We start from the raw sequence: 18,590 nt of genomic DNA, 5'->3' as shown, positions 1-18,590 counted from the left end.
GCGAGCACGACCAATTCTGTTCAGGGTTTTGTCCACTCCCTGCCCCCCCCCCCATCCTCCTCCTCCTCCTACCCCCCTCCTCCTCCCCCTCCTCCTCCTCCTCCCCCCCTCCTCCTCCTCACCCTGCCGCGCTGTAGGCGCGAGGTGTGATATGGTGCGCCTCCCCCCCCCCCACACCCCGGAGACATGCCCATGACGGTGCCACAGCCGCTGCGGGGCGAAGAAGAAGAAGAAGAGGAGGAGGAGGAGGAGGAGAACAACATGGCCGCCTCCGCCGCGGTGAGCCCCGTCAAGTCCCTCCGCTGGGAGCCGTTCCCGCCCATGGGCCAGCGGCGGGTGTACTGCGCCCCCGTGCACAGCGGCGGCCTGCTGTACGTGCTGGGCGGCGTGGGCGAGAGCGGCGCGCCCACGGCCAGCGGCGAGGCGCTGGACGTGGAGAGCCAGACGTGGCGGCGGCTGCCGCCGCTGGCGGGCGGGCCGCGGGCCGGCGCCTCGGCCGTGGCGCTGGGGCCGTCGCGCCCAGGCGGCCAGCTGATGCTGCTGGGCGGCATGGACGCCCGGCAGAGGCCCCTGGGCTCCGTGGAGCTGTACCGCCCCGACGAGGGCAAGTGGGAGCGCCGGGCGGGCCTCGGACCGGCCTCCATGGGGGTGACGGCGCTGGAGCACGGTAAGAGAGAGGGCGGGGTGTGTGTGTGTGTGTGTGTGTGTGTGCGTGTTCATATTTGGAAGCCTCGGTAATGTCCATAAATCAGTGGTGAGGGGCCTGCAGATTGCAGGCATGCCCCAATAAGCCCAGAGCTAATTAAGGCATCGGCCAAATTCTGTTCAGTGTCTCTGCAATAATTGGCAGTCGACCATATTATATGGAGAAGGAGATGCTTTCTGTATACCCGTGATCTGTATCCTGAAGCACTTGTTGTAGAGTTTTCTCAAGTTTGCGCATCCACTATTGTTTGTGTTCAAGACATTTCTTGTAAAATGTGAATACAAATTAAGGTGTGTGTGTGTGTGTGTGTGTGTGTGTGTGTGTGTGTGTGTGTGTGTGTGTGTGTGTGTGTGTGTGTGTGTGTGTGTGTGTGTGTGTGTGTGTGTGTGTGTGTGTGTGTGTGTGTGTGTGTGTGTGTGTGTGTGTGTGTGTGTGTGTGTGCGCGTGTGTGTGTGTGTGACGAGAACAGCAGAGAGGTTTTTCCATTGGAAGTCGGCTGTGCTTTTGATTCAAGTTTAGAGGAAGCTTTCCTTACTAAACAAGTACAATATCAACCATTATTAGTACAGGCCGTTATACAACTGGGCTATACGTGTCAGCTCATTGTTTTTATATTTGGCAGCCTGGGCCATGTCCACAGGCTAGTGGTCAGAGACATGTCCACAGGCTAGTGGTCAGAGACATGATGTCCACAGGCTAGTGGTCAGAGACATGTCCACAGGCTAGTGGTCAGAGACATGATGTCCACAGGCTAGTGGTCAGAGACATGATGTCCACAGGCTAGTGGTCAGAGACATGATGTCCACAGGCTAGTGGTCAGAGACATGATGTCCACAGGCTAGTGGTCAGAGACATGATGTCCACAGGCTAGTGGTCAGAGACATGATGTCCACAGGCTAGTGGTCAGAGACATGATGTCCACAGGCTAGTGGTCAGAGACATGATGTCCACAGGCTAGTGGTCAGAGACATGATGTCCACAGGCTAGTGGTCAGAGACATGATGTCCACAGGCTAGTGGTCAGAGACATGTCCACAGGCTAGTGGTCAGAGACATGATGTCCACAGGCTAGTGGTCAGAGACATGATGTCCACAGGCTAGTGGTCAGAGACATGATGTCCACAGGCTAGTGGTCAGAGACATGATGTCCACAGGCTAGTGGTCAGAGACATGATGTCCACAGGCTAGTGGTCAGAGACATGATGTCCACAGGCTAGTGGTCAGAGACATGATGTCCACAGGCTAGTGGTCAGAGACATGATGTCCACAGGCTAGTGGTCAGAGACATGATGTCCACAGGCTAGTGGTCAGAGGCTTGAGGATTATAGGGTTGTCCAAGTGTAAGGCAAAGCAGCTTTTTCAACATACTGTTCAATCTCCTCCATTATAGGCAGTCGGTCTATTTGGAGGAGAAGGTGTTTTTTGTACCCATGATTTACTTTCGTTGTTGGTAATATTATGACAGACTGAAGTGACCGATGTTGGCTGTGAATAAGTTCATGTGTTGCCTACATATTCTGTACATTTAGGGCTTGTTTGGACTCAAGCACTGAGACACGTGATGTTTGGAGTGCGTAGTATATCAGAAGCAACTGAAGATATTTGTGCCCTTGATAATGTATTTTATAAATGTGGACTCAAATAAAGAAATCGAAGTGTGTGTGTGTGTGTGTGTGTGTGTGTGTGTGTGTGTGTGTGTGTGTGTGTGTGTGTGTGTGTGTGTGTGTGTGTGTGTGTGTGTGTGTGTGTGTGTGTGTGTGTGTGTGTGTGTGTGTGTGTGTGTGTAATCTCATGTCTGCATTTTGATGTTTCTGATGCTTGGTGTGGGTTGACCCCCTCCCCCGGTTCTGTACAAATACAAATACTAGTGTTAATATAACACTAAGGATTGTCGTAGATTGTGCAATTATTTATGGTCCCGGAGATACGAATTGTGTCAAACTCTGGAGTATGTATGCAGGGTCAGTGGTGGGTGATTCATCAAGGAAGGAAACGTATATCTCTGTGGCTCGTAGATCGTAGTCTACTTTCACCCTCTGATTTGTTTCAGCTCGTAGATCGTAGTCTACTTTCACCCTTTGATTTGTTTCAGCTCGTAGATCGTAGTCTACTTTCACCCTCTGATTTGTTTCAGCTCGTAGATCGTAGTCTACTTTCACCCTCTGATTTGTTTCAGCTCGTAGATCGTAGTCTACTTTCACTGTCTGATTTGTTTCAGCTCGTAGATCGTAGTCTACTTTTTGTTTCAGCTCGTAGATCGTAGTCTACTTTCACCCTCTGATTTGTTTCAGCTCGTAGATCGTAGTCTACTTTTTGTTTCAGCTCGTAGATCGTAGTCTACTTTCACCCTCTGATTTGTTTCAGCTCGTAGATCGTAGTCTACTTTCACCCTTTGATTTGTTTCAGCTCGTAGATCGTAGTCTACTTTCACCCTTTGATTTGTTTCAGCTCGTAGATCGTAGTCTACTTTCACCCTCTGATTTGTTTCAGCTCGTAGATCGTAGTCTACTTTCACCCTTTGATTCGTTTCAGCTCGTAGATCGTAGTCTACTTTCACCGTCTGATTCGTTTCAGCTCGTAGATCGTAGTCTACTTTCACCGTCTGATTCGTTTCAGCACGTAGATCGTAGTCTACTTTCACCGTCTGATTTGTTTCAGCTCGTAGATCGTAGTCTACTTTCACCCTTTGATTTGTTTCAGCTCGTAGATCGTAGTCTACTTTCACCCTTTGATTTGTTTCAGCTCGTAGATCGTAGTCTACTTTTTGTTTCAGCTCGTAGATCGTAGTCTACTTTTTGTTTCAGCTCGTAGATCGTAGTCTACTTTCACCGTCTGATTTGTTTCAGCTCGTAGATCGTAGTCTACTTTTTGTTTCAGCTCGTAGATCGTAGTCTACTTTCACCCTTTGATTTGTTTCAGCTCGTAGATCGTAGTCTACTTTTTGTTTCAGCTCGTAGATCGTAGTCTACTTTTTGTTTCAGCTCGTAGATCGTAGTCTACTTTTTGTTTCAGCTCGTAGATCGTAGTCTACTTTCACCGTCTGATTCGTTTCAGCTCGTAGATCGTAGTCCTGTCGGAATCGTTTGAGAGACAAAATAAAGCAATTTAGTCCAACCTAAGAGGATTTTTTTCTCCTTTAATTACTGTAGGTGGAGGAGAACGTTAAATTGGATGGCCTTGGCATCACGCACACGCACACACACACGCACGCTCGCTCGCGCACGCACACACATTTCGATTTCTTTATTTGAATCCACAAATTACAATACATTTTTACAAGGAAACAAATATAACGGGGTTGACAGTTCATGTTCACTTAAGGATACACATGGCACACACACACACACACACACACACACACACACACACACACACATGCGCGCACAGCACAGTGCCTGCTGTGAGGAGCTGCGGCACTGAACTACCCAATCACGACGTGCACGGTGTGTCAGTGGAGAATGCTTGTTGACTATATAATTGATCCATTGTTATGGATGTAACAGAGAATGTATGTCTGCAGTACATGTCTGCCTCTTTCTCACACAGGGCCCCACCGATGCACACACATTCACACATGTGTACAGTACGCACGCACACACACACACACACACACACACACACACACACACACACACACTAGGGATGTGCAGGAGAATTCATTAAACGTTTCAAAGAAGGTCAAATTAATTATCTTTGCATAACGAAGGCCCACAAATTGGACGCAAATTAAATTACAGCACATGCATTTCATGTAGTCACTACTCTCTCTGTGTGTGTGTGTGTGTGTGTGTGGCTTTCCTACATATTAATTAATTTAATGTAATGTCATGTAGTCACTACTCTCTGTGTGTGTGTGTGTGTGTGGCTTTCCTACATATTAATTAATTTAATGTAATGTCATGTAGTCACTACTCTCTGTGTGTGTGTGTGTGTGTGGCTTTCCTACATATTAATTAATTTAATGTAATGTCATGTAGTCACTACTCTCTGTGTGTGTGTGTGTGGCTTTCCTACATATTAATTAATTTAATGTAATGTCATGTAGTCACTACTCTCTGTGTGTGTGTGTGTGTGTGGCTTTCCTACATATTAATTAATTTAATGTAATGTCATGTAGTCACTACTCTCTCTGTGTGTGTGTGTGTGTGGCTTTCCTACATATTAATTAATTTAATGTAATGTCATGTAGTCACTACTCTGTGTGTGTGTGTGGCTTTCCTACATATGAATTAATTTAATGTATTTCATGTAGTCACTACTCTGTGTGTGTGTGTGTGTGTGTGTGTGGCTTTCCTACATATTAATTAATTTAATGTATTTCATGTAGTCACTACTCTCTCTGTGTGTGTGTGTGTGGCTTTCCTACATATTAATTAATTAATGTATTTCATGTAGTCACTACTCTATGTGTGTGTGTGTGGCTTTCCTACATATTAATTGATTTAATGTATTTCATGTAGTCACTACTCTCTGTGTGTGTGTGTGTGTGTGTGTGTGTGGCTTTCCTACATATTCATTAATTTAATGTATTTCATGTAGTCACTACTCTCTGTGTGTGTGTGTGTGTGTGTGTGTGTGTGGCTTTCCTACATATTAATTAATTTAATGTATTTCATGTAGTCACTACTCTCTGTATGCTTGTGGCTTTCCTACATATTAATTCATTTCAGACAAACGTTAAACATTAAAGGAGAAATCCATACTAGAAGGCTTTCTTACCTTTCTTTGTAGTCGTTACGTCCCCATCAAAGAGGTCCAGGTGTTTTTTTGTGCAAAAGCTCCTTATTGGCTATTTCCCCTACCATAAGCCCTAAATGAAATGCATTGAATTGAATGGGAATTGAATGGGGCTATGGGGTGTTGTGCTAATTCGCTTATTTCCATCGCTCAAAATTATAATTTCTTTGTATACATCATCTATTCATAATGTAAATAATATCCCAAGCGGCACACTTTACTACTTCTTTCGATGGAAATAAGTGAACTAGCATAACACCCCATAGCCCCATTCAATTCCCATTCAATCCAATGCTATTCATTGAGGGTTTATGGTAGGGAAAATAGCCAATAAGGAGTTTTTGCACAAAAAAACACCTGGACCTCTTTGGTGGGGACGTAACGACTACAAAGAAAGGTAAGAAAGATAAGAAAGCATTCTAGCATGGAATTCTCCTTTAAACATTGCAACTATGTTGCTACCTGCCTTGACACCTCGTCTGCACAGAACGGAGCGAGCTTTCCGACGGCCATACCGTTCGACAAACTGGCCTGCATTACGACGTAGCCTGAACCAATCAAATAGTGTGTGTGTGTGTGTGTGTCAGTCAGTCTGTCAGTCAGTCACCTGCTTTCACCCACAGCCAAAAAGGAGGAAGCTCAAAGTCTAGACATTAAAGTCTAGACTTGACAGTGAATTACACTTTAATGAGCCTATAACGATATGCTGTTGGAGGACAAGCATAAAAAAGCTTTTTTTTTTGTACAGTACTGACGGTGACATCAATGGTGACTGTAAAGTTGCCCGAACGGCCAAGGCTCCAAGAATAGACGCAGTCCAAGAATGTACATCTTTTGTTGTATTTATTTACCTCCAAAACTGATGAACAGCCCATATGACGGATTGTCACAGCCTGGGTCTGAGGCAAAACAAAATACTGCACAAATGATACTGGCCACAATACACTTTCAAAAACCAAAAGTAAGAAATAAACACTTGATAACTAACAAAGACAAAAACAACAAACCAAGAACTAAAGACACTGAAAACAGGCTATATATCTTTCCTGAAGACCCTGGCAGCTCTCCCTTGGTGTTGTCTCTTTGCTGTCTCAAGCCAACTGAGCAATCTCTCAAACATTTCCACAAGCCTCCCTTAGATACCAGGTGAGACCCCACCCACAATGATTAGTAATTGGACCAATCTACCCATGAGTTAGACCAACTATACAATTACACATTTAGAGTCTGAATGTTTTCCAAGGCATCACATCAAACACAAAACAATTATGATAGCATTAGGCAACACCGATAAGTAGTACAGTATATGACGCTACACATAGCCACACCTCCAAGGAGCTTAATGACAGTCAATTAATGGGAGCAGCTGTGCAGTGTGCGTTTGTAATGTTCAGTTTCACATGGTGGAGTCTTCTAGTGTCTATAGGGCACGGGTTGCCCCGTGACAGTGACATTGATCAATTATTGATCAAATAGCTTCTAATATATTATTTTAGGCCCCAAACTCTATACATCTCAGTCACACTATTAAGGCAATCGGCCGGCTCCACGCGCTGCACGAGGTGCCCTTTTTTTTTTTACACTTGAGCACTGGCCTGCCCCTCAAAATGTCTGTGCACGCCACTGCAATCCAGTCCTTAGTATATCAGAGATAACAGACCTCACTCCAACCAGGCTTGGTTATCTGAACTGACTTGTATAATTAGTACACATGGAGAAAATGTGTTATGTTGTGATGGATCATTCAAGCTAGTTCCATGCGATGTGGCAGCCATTCTTAGAACACCTTGTTCTAATGTCTCACTGATCCCACGTAGCATCTGGTTGTCCTCCACTTTCCATATGATATACTCTCGTCTCTGTAACTCATTGATTTGAAATCATGCCCTGTTCTCTATTTTTTTCCCCCCTTTTTTTCTCTCTTTTTCTTTTCAATTCCTTTGTCTGTTCTTTTGTTTTTGTTGCAAAACCTTAATACAAATATGAAATACATAAATAACAGACCTGCAGTAATTAACCCATTCTGACCTGAGATCAGATTCATACGAGGTTTCCACATGGACACACACTGGTCTGATTAACCCATTCTGACCTGAGATCAGATTCTAGAAATGTCAGTCGCTCTTCGATTTTTCAAAAATAGCAGACAAATCTGTTGATTCTGACGGTATATTCTCCATACAGTCTCGCTGGGTAACAAGACAACTCACCCCGTTTCTGTTTTCCTCCCAGAATCTTCCCCAGTGAGGGGTGGGAGAGGCTGGACAGCAGACGGCTCTAACTATAAACTTTCATGACATCAGACAGCCTTAAGTACAAATATAATTTATGAAAAGCTACTACAGTGAAGTCTGTTCACAGAAGTTGTTGTAGGATATGTGGGGATTATCTGACGAGGTACCATTTGAGGGGGCAAAACCTTACATATACTAAATAATACTAAATTGTTTATAGGGTCAATATAAGTAATATAATATAGCCTTTCCACATGCAGGAGTATCTTTTTATATTTTTCCAAAAAGAATACAAACAGCCAATAGCATAATTTACAAAGTTATCCCACTCACGGGTGAAAATTCCGGGAAGGAAAAACGGGCACGCACCGGGGTGAGTTGTCCAGTATTCGTCTCACTGTACTACAGTGTTTTTCAACCTTGAAAAGGCCCGTTATTTTTTCCGGCAATTGAGCCACAATTTGATGAGATTGTGCCGTGCTCTCAGAACCAAAATGTAAGATTTTGTCCACAATTCCATGCTGTGTTTGATGTTGGTTCCATTAGGAGAGAACAGGAAAGACAACTCTGCTCTAATTGTGTAGACTTCTTGTGTAAATTTAGTAATGCAGATGTTTAACAATAATGTAACTCTTGACAGCTTAAAATGAAATCAAATTTCGTTTCATTTTATGCTCTCAAGAGTTAAAGATCTATAAGGGTTTGGTTATACTCTCTATCATTTAGCTGGGGACCACCTGGAACCCCCTCAAGGACCACTGGTGTCACTAATATCCCCAATATGTACAGTAGGGCATGGCGTACTGTAGTACAGTTGAGTTTGGGTTTTGCACCCCAGCCTACTGACAGGAAATATGCTGAGCTGTGTATCGGACGCGGTTATTCTCTTGAAACCACATGGTTTCATGGAAATCATCCACCCACATTTCTTATCTCTTTACACAACTAAATAAAGTAATAAAACAGGGGAGTAAATTATGCTACGCAGTCACACATCATGACGATATCAGATCTAATTGTGAAAGTACAACAGAGGTTAAAGATGGAGTGCCACAATTCTTTTCCACCCTAAAACATGATCATCAGGTCTTATTGTTATATAAGGATTAAGTATGCCTGGTTTGCCTGGTGGGTGGTGATGGGTGGTGATCCACCTGAACTGAAGCCGCACCCACAGCTGTAGTTGTATGATAAAAGGGGAGGCGTTAGGGGAGGGGCTGATAGTGTGGTGTCACTATATTACTGTTTATTTCATTGGCCCGTTTGACTGTCAAGGGTTCAGCCTCCAGGAAGAAACCCTAAATACAAAGTTAATACACAATTGCACATAAAAATGACTCCAGGTTGTCTAATGAAGTACTGTCACCTCATAGACACATACAGTAGACTCCAGGGTGTCTAATGAAGTACTGTCACCTCATAGACGCATACAGTAGACTCCAGGGTGTCTAATGAAGTACGGTCACCTCATAGACACATACAGTAGACTCCAGGGTGTCTAATGAAGTACTGTCACCTCATAGACACATACAGTAGACTCCAGGGTGTCTAATGAAGTACTGTCACCTCATAGACACATACAGTAGACTCCAGGGTGTCTAATGAAGTACTGTCACCTCATAGACGCATACAGTAGACTCCAGGGTGTCTAATGAAGTACGGTCACCTCATAGACACATACAGTAGACTCCAGGGTGTCTAATGAAGTACTGTCACCTCATAGACACATACAGTAGACTCCAGGGTGTCTAATGAAGTACTGTCACCTCATAGACACATACAGTAGACTCCAGGGTGTCTAATGAAGTACTGTCACCTCATAGACACATACAGTAGACTCCAGGGTGTCTAATGAAGTACTGTCACCTCATAGACGCATACAGTAGACTCCAGGGTGTCTAATGAAGTACTGTCACCTCATAGACACATACAGTAGACTCCAGGGTGTCTAATGAAGTACTGTCACCTCATAGACGCATACAGTAGACTCCAGGGTGTCTAACGAAGTACTGTCACCTCATAGTGAAGTGTGGATTCATAACGTACAGTTTGGGTCCTTGGTGATTATGCTTGGCTGAGCCAATATAAATGTGCAGCCGTCTCCTACATCAGTGCTTGATGTAAATGGCCTATTTTCGACATTTTCGGCATTGGCACGCAACCAATTATAATTCAGGCTTAATTGCACCAAACAAGTTGTTTAAAAAAAATGTCATAGAGAGCAGTGCTAACATTAATGAACACTACTTCAAGAATTTCCCAATTAATACCAATATCCAGACATATAAATATGTTTTTTTTATCACCCTAATCTTTAACCCATTCTGACCGGGCACCCATTTTGGTGTCAGCATCATGTTATGCTTTAGCTATTTAAAAATAGCAGATCTACAAGCTCATATCGCGCCACCGAGTGGCGCGATACGAGCTTGTAGGTCTGCTATTTTTGAAAAATCGAAGAGCGACTGACATTTCTAGAATCTGATCTCAGGTCAGAATGGGTTAATCAGACCAGTGTGTGTCCAGCGGAAACCTCGTTATGAATCTGATCTCAGGTCAGAATGGGTTAATATGGCTTTGGATTACTGTACAACTCACTAAACGTCAAAGCCTCACCGACCTCTTAGCCTGTGCCCGCTTAACCCAACGCTGACTACGTGATAAAAGTAGAACGCTGAGCTTGTCCCTTATAGGCCTACAGGACCAGAGGTGCTCACAAGTTTGGCTTTATAGTTCAATAAACGCCGGACTGTATAGGAGCTATATAGCTCACCATGCTGATTATGTAAATGTCCTTAAGTCGCGGTGAGCTGTGTGTGTGTGTGTGTGTGTGTGTGTGTGTGTGCATGCATATACGTACGCATATATTAATATAGGGGGAGAATGGTAAACACGGCTCCTCTGAAATCACCAGTCGTCACGCCAGCATGCAGCCTCTACAGAGTGAACAGGGCTAGCCTTAACCCATTCTGAACGGGCACCCATTTTGGTGTTAGCATCACGTTGTGCTTTAGCTATTGAAAAATAGCAGATCTACAAGCTCATATCGCGCCACCGAGTGGCGCGATACGAGCTTGTAGGTCTGCTATTTTTGAAAAATTGAAGAACGACTGACATTTTTAGAATCTGATCTCGGGTCAGAATGGGTTCATCAGACCAGTGTGTGTCCAGTGGAAACCTCGTATGAGTCAGAATGGGTTAATGCTCTGTCCCTGTGGGATGGAAGTGGTCTGCCTCTACACAGAGTGAACAGGGTTAGCCTTAATGCTCTGTCCCTGTGGGATGGAAGTGGTCTGTCTCTACAGAGTGAACAGGGCTGGCCTTAATGCTCTGTCCCTGTGGGATGGAAGTGGTCTGCCTCTATACAGAGTGAACAGGGCTAGCCTTAATGCTCTGTCCCTGTGGGATGGAAGTGGTCTGCCTCTCTACAGAGTGAACAGGGCTGGCCTTAATGCTCTGTCCCTGTGGGATGGAAGTGGTCTGTCTCTACAGAGTGAACAGGGCTGGCCTTAATGCTCTGTCCCTGTGGGATGGAAGTGGTCTGTCTCTACAGAGTGAACAGGGCTGGCCTTAATGCTCTGTCCCTGTGGGATGGAAGTGGTCTGTCTCTACAGAGTGAACAGGGCTAGCCTTAATGCTCTGTCCCTGTGGGATGGAAGTGGTCTGTCTCTACAGAGTGAACAGGGCTGGCCTTAATGCTCTGTCCCTGTGGGATGGAAGTGGTCTGTCTCTACAGAGTGAACAGGGCTAGCCTTAATGCTCTGTCCCTGTGGGATGGAAGTGGTCTGCCTCTATACAGAGTGAACAGGGCTAGCCTTAATGCTCTGTCCCTGTGGATGGAAGTGGTCTGCCTCTATACAGAGTGAACAGGGCTAGCCTTAATGCTCTGTCCCTGTGGGATGGAAGTGGTCTGCCTCTCTACAGAGTGAACAGGGCTGGCCTTAATGCTCTGTCCCTGTGGGATGGAAGTGGTCTGCCTCTATACAGAGTGAACAGGGCTAGCCTTAATGCTCTGTCCCTGTGGATGGAAGTGGTCTGCCTCTATACAGAGTGAACAGGGCTAGCCTTAATGCTCTGTCCCTGTGGATGGAAGTGGTCTGCCTCTATACAGAGTGAACAGGGCTAGCCTTAATGCTCTGTCCCTGTGGGATGGAAGTGGTCTGCCTCTATACAGAGTGAACAGGGCTAGCCTTAATGCTCTGTCCCTGTGGATGGAAGTGGTCTGCCTCTATACAGAGTGAACAGGGCTAGCCTTAATGCTCTGTCCCTGTGGGGTGGAAGTGGTCTGCCTCTATACAGAGTGAACAGGGCTAGCCTTAATGCTCTGTCCCTGTGGGATGGAAGTGGTCTGCCTCTATACAGAGTGAACAGGGCTGGCCTTAATGCTCTGTCCCTGTGGGATGGAAGTGGTCTGCCTCTATACAGAGTGAACAGGGCTAGCCTTAATGCTCTGTCCCTGTGGATGGAAGTGGTCTGCCTCTATACAGAGTGAACAGGGCTAGCCTTAATGCTCTGTCCCTGTGGGATGGAAGTGGTCTGCCTCTATACAGAGTGAACAGGGCTAGCCTTAATGCTCTGTCCCTGTGGGATGGAAGTGGTCTGCCTCTCTACAGAGTGAACAGGGCTATCCTTAATGCTCTGTCCCTGTGGATGGAAGTGGTCTGCCTCTATACAGAGTGAACAGGGCTAGCCTTAATGCTCTGTCCCTGTGGGATGGAAGTGGTCTGCCTCTACACAGAGTGAACAGGGCTAGCCTTAATGCTCTGTCCCTGTGGGATGGAAGTGGTCTGTCTCTACAGAGTGAACAGGGCTGGCCTTAATGCTCTGTCCCTGTGGGATGGAAGTGGTCTGTCTCTACAGAGTGAACAGGGCTAGCCTTAATGCTCTGTCCCTGTGGGATGGAAGTGGTCTGCCTCTACACAGAGTGAACAGGGCTAGCCTTAATGCTCTGTCCCTGTGGATGGAAGTGGTCTGCCTCTATACAGAGTGAACAGGGCTAGCCTTAATGCTCTGTCCCTGTGGGATGGAAGTGGTCTGTCTCTACAGAGTGAACAGGGCTAGCCTTAATGCTCTGTCCCTGTGGATGGAAGTGGTCTGCCTCTATACAGAGTGAGCAGGGCTAGCCTTAATGCTCTGTCCCTGTGGGATGGAAGTGGTCTGCCTCTACACAGAGTGAACAGGGTTAGCCTTAATGCTCTGTCCCTGTGGGATGGAAGTGGTCTGCCTCTACACAGAGTGAACAGGGCTAGCCTTAATGCTCTGTCCCTGTGGGATGGAAGTGGTCTGCCTCTATACAGAGTGAACAGGGCTAGCCTTAATGCTCTGTCCCTGTGGGATGGAAGTGGTCTGCCTCTATACAGAGTGAACAGGGCTAGCCTTAATGCTCTGTCCCTGTGGGATGGAAGTGGTCTGCCTCTACACAGAGTGAACAGGGCTAGCCTTAATGCTCTGTCCCTGTGGGATGGAAGTGGTCTGCCTCTACACAGAGTGAACAGGGCTAGCCTTAATGCTCTGTCCCTGTGGGATGGAAGTGGTCTGCCTCTACACAGAGTGAACAGGGCTAGCCTTAATGCTCTGTCCCTGTGGGATGGAAGTGGTCTGCCTCTATACAGAGTGAACAGGGCTAGCCTTAATGCTCTGTCCCTGTGGATGGAAGTGGTCTGCCTCTACACAGAGTGAACAGGGCTAGCCTTAATGCTCTGTCCCTGTGGGATGGAAGTGGTCTGCCTCTACACAGAGTGAACAGGGCTAGCCTTAATGCTCTGTCCCTGTGGGATGGAAGTGGTCTGCCTCTATACAGAGTGAACAGGGCTAGCCTTAATGCTCTGTCCCTGTGGGATGGAAGTGGTCTGCCTCTACACAGAGTAACCAGGGCTAGCCTTAATGCTCTGTCCCTGTGGGATGGAAGTGGTCTGCCTCTACACAGAGTGAACAGGGCTAGCCTTAATGCTCTGTCCCTGTGGGATGGAAGTGGTCTGCCTCTACACAGAGTGAACAGGGCTGGCCTTAATGCTCTGTCCCTGTGGATGGAAGTGGTCTGCCTCTATACAGAGTGAACAGGGCTAGCCTTAATGCTCTGTCCCTGTGGGATGGAAGTGGTCTGCGTGTGTTGATTTAGAGGGACGAGAGAGCAAATGACGTGTGAAGTAAGTGCCCCGTGTATGGGAGAGAACGCTAATGTACATAGACATTGTGGCGGTGCATTAATCCATTCCGGCCGGGGAGCCCTTTTAGTGTTTTAACCCATTCTGACCTGAGATCAGATTCATACGAGGTTTCCACTGGACACACACTGGTCTGATTAACCCATTCTGACCTGAGATCAGATTCTAAAAAATGTCAGTCGTTCTTCGATTTTTCAAAAATAGCAGACCTACAAGCTCATAGCGCGCCACTCGGTGGCGCGCTATGAGCTTGTAGATCTGCTATTTCTCAATAGCTAAAGCATAACGTAATGCTAACACCAAAAGGGGTTCCCGCCCCAAAATGGGTTAAAGCATTATGTTATGCTTTAGCTATTGAAAAATAGCAGATCTACAAGCTATTTTTTTTTTATCGTGAAAATGTGGGTGCACATCTTTGAATATATATTCTTTCAGAGCGAAAACTTTTAAGTCAAATCTTTGCTTCTGGGGGGGGGGGGGGGGGGGGGAATGGAAGTCCCTGGAAATGGAACAACATATTCTCAGATTCCCAAATGTCTTAGTGTTAGTCTAGTTTTAGTCGACTAAATGTCATAAGATTTTAGTCGACTAAATCTACAGTTGATTTAGTCGACTAAAATTTATTTTGGCGGGTCTTGATGCCGTCGTAATGAGTGTTTTTACACTTGCTGAAAATAGCCGATCTAGATCGACTATTTTCAGCATGCAACCAAAGTGTAAAATGACTTATACTGGATCTCTTGTCCACTAGCCCCTTCCTAACATTTTAGTCTAGTTTTTATTTGTCAACGAAATTGTCAGTATATTTCGTCTTAGTTTTAGTCGACGAAAACAACACTGGTTGCAAGGTAAGAATGAGGGTGGATAAAATACAATACAGCCAGAGAGAGAGAGGGAGACAGACAGTCTGTTGAAGTGCATTCCCCCCCCCCCCCCTCCACCCCCCCCCCCCCCCCCCCCCCCCCCCTGCAGTTTCCTGTGTTTACATTGGAGGTAGAATGGCGCTGAGTGATTTGACAAAGATGAGAAGCCAATATGACCTTTCATGGTAATGGAGAGAGAGAGCAGTAACTATTTCTCTGGCATGTTTTCCTTTCTTTTCCACTTCTTTTTTTAGGCGGCGTGATATTTCATGTAGAGAAAAAACACACACACAAGCGTTCTCTTAAAGGGAAATGCAGTTAAGAGTGTTTTTTTTTTTTTTGCTGAGTCGTTATGTAAATTAACCTCGTTACTTTGAACAGCAGGTGACCTTTGATTAAGGTGAGAAACAAGGATACCGTTTGAATGTAAATAAATGGGAATGTAAATAAATAATGTAAGCATTTCCTTTAACAACATCTAACACGATGTTAGATGTGGTTCAAAATACACATTGTTTAGCAGAATTGGACATCGAGATCAAGTCTTTTGTTTGTTTTGTTTGTTAGTTCGTTCTTTTTTGCACTAGCATGCGGCTTGAAGTGAGTTTGTCTTCTAAACACAGAGCAGGTTTTGTGGACAAGTGTGATGTTTCTGGTCTGTCTGCACGTTGTAGTGGAATGGTCTGACTAGTGTTTCTTTATTTATTTCTGTTGTATTTATATTGTCTCCACCAGGCCAAAGGCATGGGGAGACAGAATGTATTTATTGTCTCCACCAGGCCAAAGGCATGGGGAGACAGAATGTATTTATTGTCTCCACCAGGCCAAAGGCATGGGGAGACAATGTGTTGTATTCATTGTCTCCACCAGGCCAAAGGCATGGGGAGACAATATGTTGTATTTATTGTCTCCACCAGGCCAAAGGCATGGGGAGACAGTATGTATTCATTGTCTCCACCAGGCCAAAGGCATGGGGAGACAGAATGTATTTATTGTCTCCACCAGGCCAAAGGCATGGGGAGACAATGTGTTGTATTCATTGTCTCCACCAGGCCAAAGGCATGGGGAGACAATATGTTGTATTTATTGTCTCCACCAGGCCAAAGGCATGGGGAGACAGTATGTATTCATTGTCTCCACCAGGCCAAAGGCATGGGGAGACAGAATGTATTTATTGTCTCCACCAGGCCAAAGGCATGGGGAGACAGTCTGTTGTATTTATTGTCTCCACCAGGCCAAAGGCATGGGGAGACAGTCTGTTGTATTTATTGTCTCCACCAGGCCAAAGGCATGGGGAGACAATATGTTGTATTTATTGTCTCCACCAGGCCAAAGGCATGGGGAGACAATATGTTGTATTTATTGTCTCCACCAGGCCAAAGGCATGGGGAGACAGTATGTATTCATTGTCTCCACCAGGCCAAAGGCATGGGGAGACAGAATGTATTTATTGTCTCCACCAGGCCAAAGGCATGGGGAGACCGTATGTATTTATTGTCTCCACCAGGCCAAAGGCATGGGGAGACAGTCTGTTGTATTTATTGTCTCCACCAGGCCAAAGGCATGGGGAGACAGTATGTTGTATTCATTGTCTCCACCAGGCCAAAGGCATGGGGAGACAATATGTTGTATTCATTGTCTCCACCAGGCCAAAGGCATGGGGAGACAGTATGTATTTATTGTCTCCACCAGGCCAAAGGCATGGGGAGACAATATGTTGTATTCATTGTCTCCACCAGGCCAAAGGCATGGGGAGACAGAATGTTGTATTTATTGTCTCCACCAGGCCAAAGGCATGGGGAGACAGAATGTTGTATTTATTGTCTCCACCAGGCCAAAGGCATGGGGAGACAGTATGTTGTATTTATTGTCTCCACCAGGCCAAAGGCATGAGGAGACAATATGTTGTATTTATTGTCTCCACCAGGCCAAAGGCATGGGGAGACAATATGTTGTATTTATTGTCTCCACCAGGCCAAAGGCATGGGGAGACAGTCATAGGCGGAGCTTGAACTAGACGCCAGGGGGTGCGACAGCTTGGCGAGCGACCAGCGATTTTTTAAAACCTTAATTTTATTATTTTAGCGTTTTTACAATGCCCTAACCCCTAAAAAAATAGTTATTTAGGTAGTACAGCAGCACACTACTACCTGCTGTACTAATGAAACCCCGTAGTGCTGTGTGTGTGCACACACACACACACACACACACACACACACACACACACACACACACACACACAGCACGGGGTTTCATTTTTTTTTGCTGCATGCCTGAAATGTGACCCGACATTACGGAGGCACCGTCATAACTCTGAGCAACAATTGGGATGTTTTTTAAACCACCCATCTCCAGTCCTGTGTTTAAACCACCCATCTCCAGTCCTGTGTTTATAGCGTCCACTATAGCAGCTGCTGTAAGGCATCAATTATACTATAATGCTGCCCATACAGTCATGGGGTCTAGTCTATCTACTTTGTTATAGCTTTGTTAAAGCTCCACAACAACACAGTGAAACAGTGAACAGTGAAACATTCCTTTTAAATCCTGACATGCATGGCCTTCATGAATCACTCATCATGTACTTACTTATCTGTTTTGAATCTCAGGTATGTTTCCATTGCAGTATGGAGTACACACCTTAATGAACTGACACCAACTATTTAAGCTACGTTGACAAACAAAACTAGTTTAGCCTGTAGAACTTCCTGTCTCCTCATGTCCCCAAGTAACACTGTCCTCTGAAAGGCCATCTGCAATAATTCACCATTCACCTTTGCAGCTAAGGGTCCCTTTCTCGGACTACAACTGTACTTACTGTATAAGACCCATTTATTGAAATCCCAAACATGGAATATACTTGGACCATGCATTATGCCACATATAATGCCTGTCTCAGGACGGCCACCTGCCAGTATACAGTGGATAACTTCCCAGTATTGCTGGGTAAGTTAATTGGGTAACTATATATCTAACTACTTTAACCCTGACATCCCGATTTTGGGCATGTCATTATAGGCTAAGAAGAAAGGACAATTGCTGATCTACAAGGTCACAACATGCCGTAATGTGTTGTAGCTTTTCCCCAAAAATAAGTGACTTCTTTTAAAATGTGTAGCGCAGTGGAATAGAGTAGACAATATATGACACGTCAAGAGTCTATTAGTACTGTAGGCTATACATTTGTGTTCTGGTAATATCATTGATCACTTGTTTTGCATGTCCGTGGCAAAAATAAAACATTAATGCAAATGTCGATCACATGCACAAGCTGGCATAGTGATGCCCCCGGGTGCAGATAGCTGCTGTATTATCATGGTTATTGGTGGTGGCGGCAATATTAATAATTTTAGTCTGGATATATCAAATCCTGTGTTGAGGATCACACAAGAATAGCATAACTTTATGAACAAAATAACACCCAAACCAGACAATGAATTAAAAGGTTTCATAATTACAGTCTGCTTGAGGTGTAATGCCGCTTTAAACAAAATAGCAGACAGTGGCACTGGTACATATCTGAACTCATCTTCTCCTCCTACAGTGCGTGTCAACCACATTACCACATACCAATCGTTGCATAGAAGCAGCATGGTGTGTTATGCGTACACACCCATGGTACTGTGCCAAGATAACTCACAAATCAAGATAAACGCACGCACACGCAGTCAAGTTGTCTACCGATGTTAACCATCTCAAACCCTCACCCTAACCTAACCTCCCACGGGACAGCACACCTAAACCTAACCTAACCCTTAACGCACCCCTCACCAACCTTAATCCGGTCGTCTTAAGGCACCCCACACCAACCTTATGTCTAACCAAAGGATGCCTCCCGAGCCACTTCCAATGTGATTGAACTATAGGCTCTGGGGCTGACAAATATT

At 45.3% G+C, this 18,590-nt stretch overlaps 1 protein-coding gene across 1 annotated transcript in view; it reads left to right on the top strand.

The window, feature by feature from the left end:
• Positions 1 to 186: 186 nt before the first annotated feature.
• The window catches only part of klhdc8b (kelch domain containing 8B), a gene marked incomplete at both ends in the record, with an annotated part of 197,866 nt that continues 179,462 nt past the window's right edge, over positions 187 to 18,590 (top strand). The window contains one exon of the mRNA XM_083769888.1: positions 187 to 667. Coding sequence (XP_083626014.1) covers positions 187 to 667 — 481 coding nt within the window. The remainder of the gene's footprint in view (positions 668 to 18,590) is intronic.

Source organism: Protomyctophum parallelum (genome assembly GCF_964188405.1).
Source record: "Protomyctophum parallelum genome assembly, chromosome: 7".
In the NCBI taxonomy this organism is placed as follows: Eukaryota; Metazoa; Chordata; class Actinopteri; order Myctophiformes; family Myctophidae; genus Protomyctophum; species Protomyctophum parallelum.
This window is presented reverse-complemented; position numbering and strand designations above follow the sequence as displayed.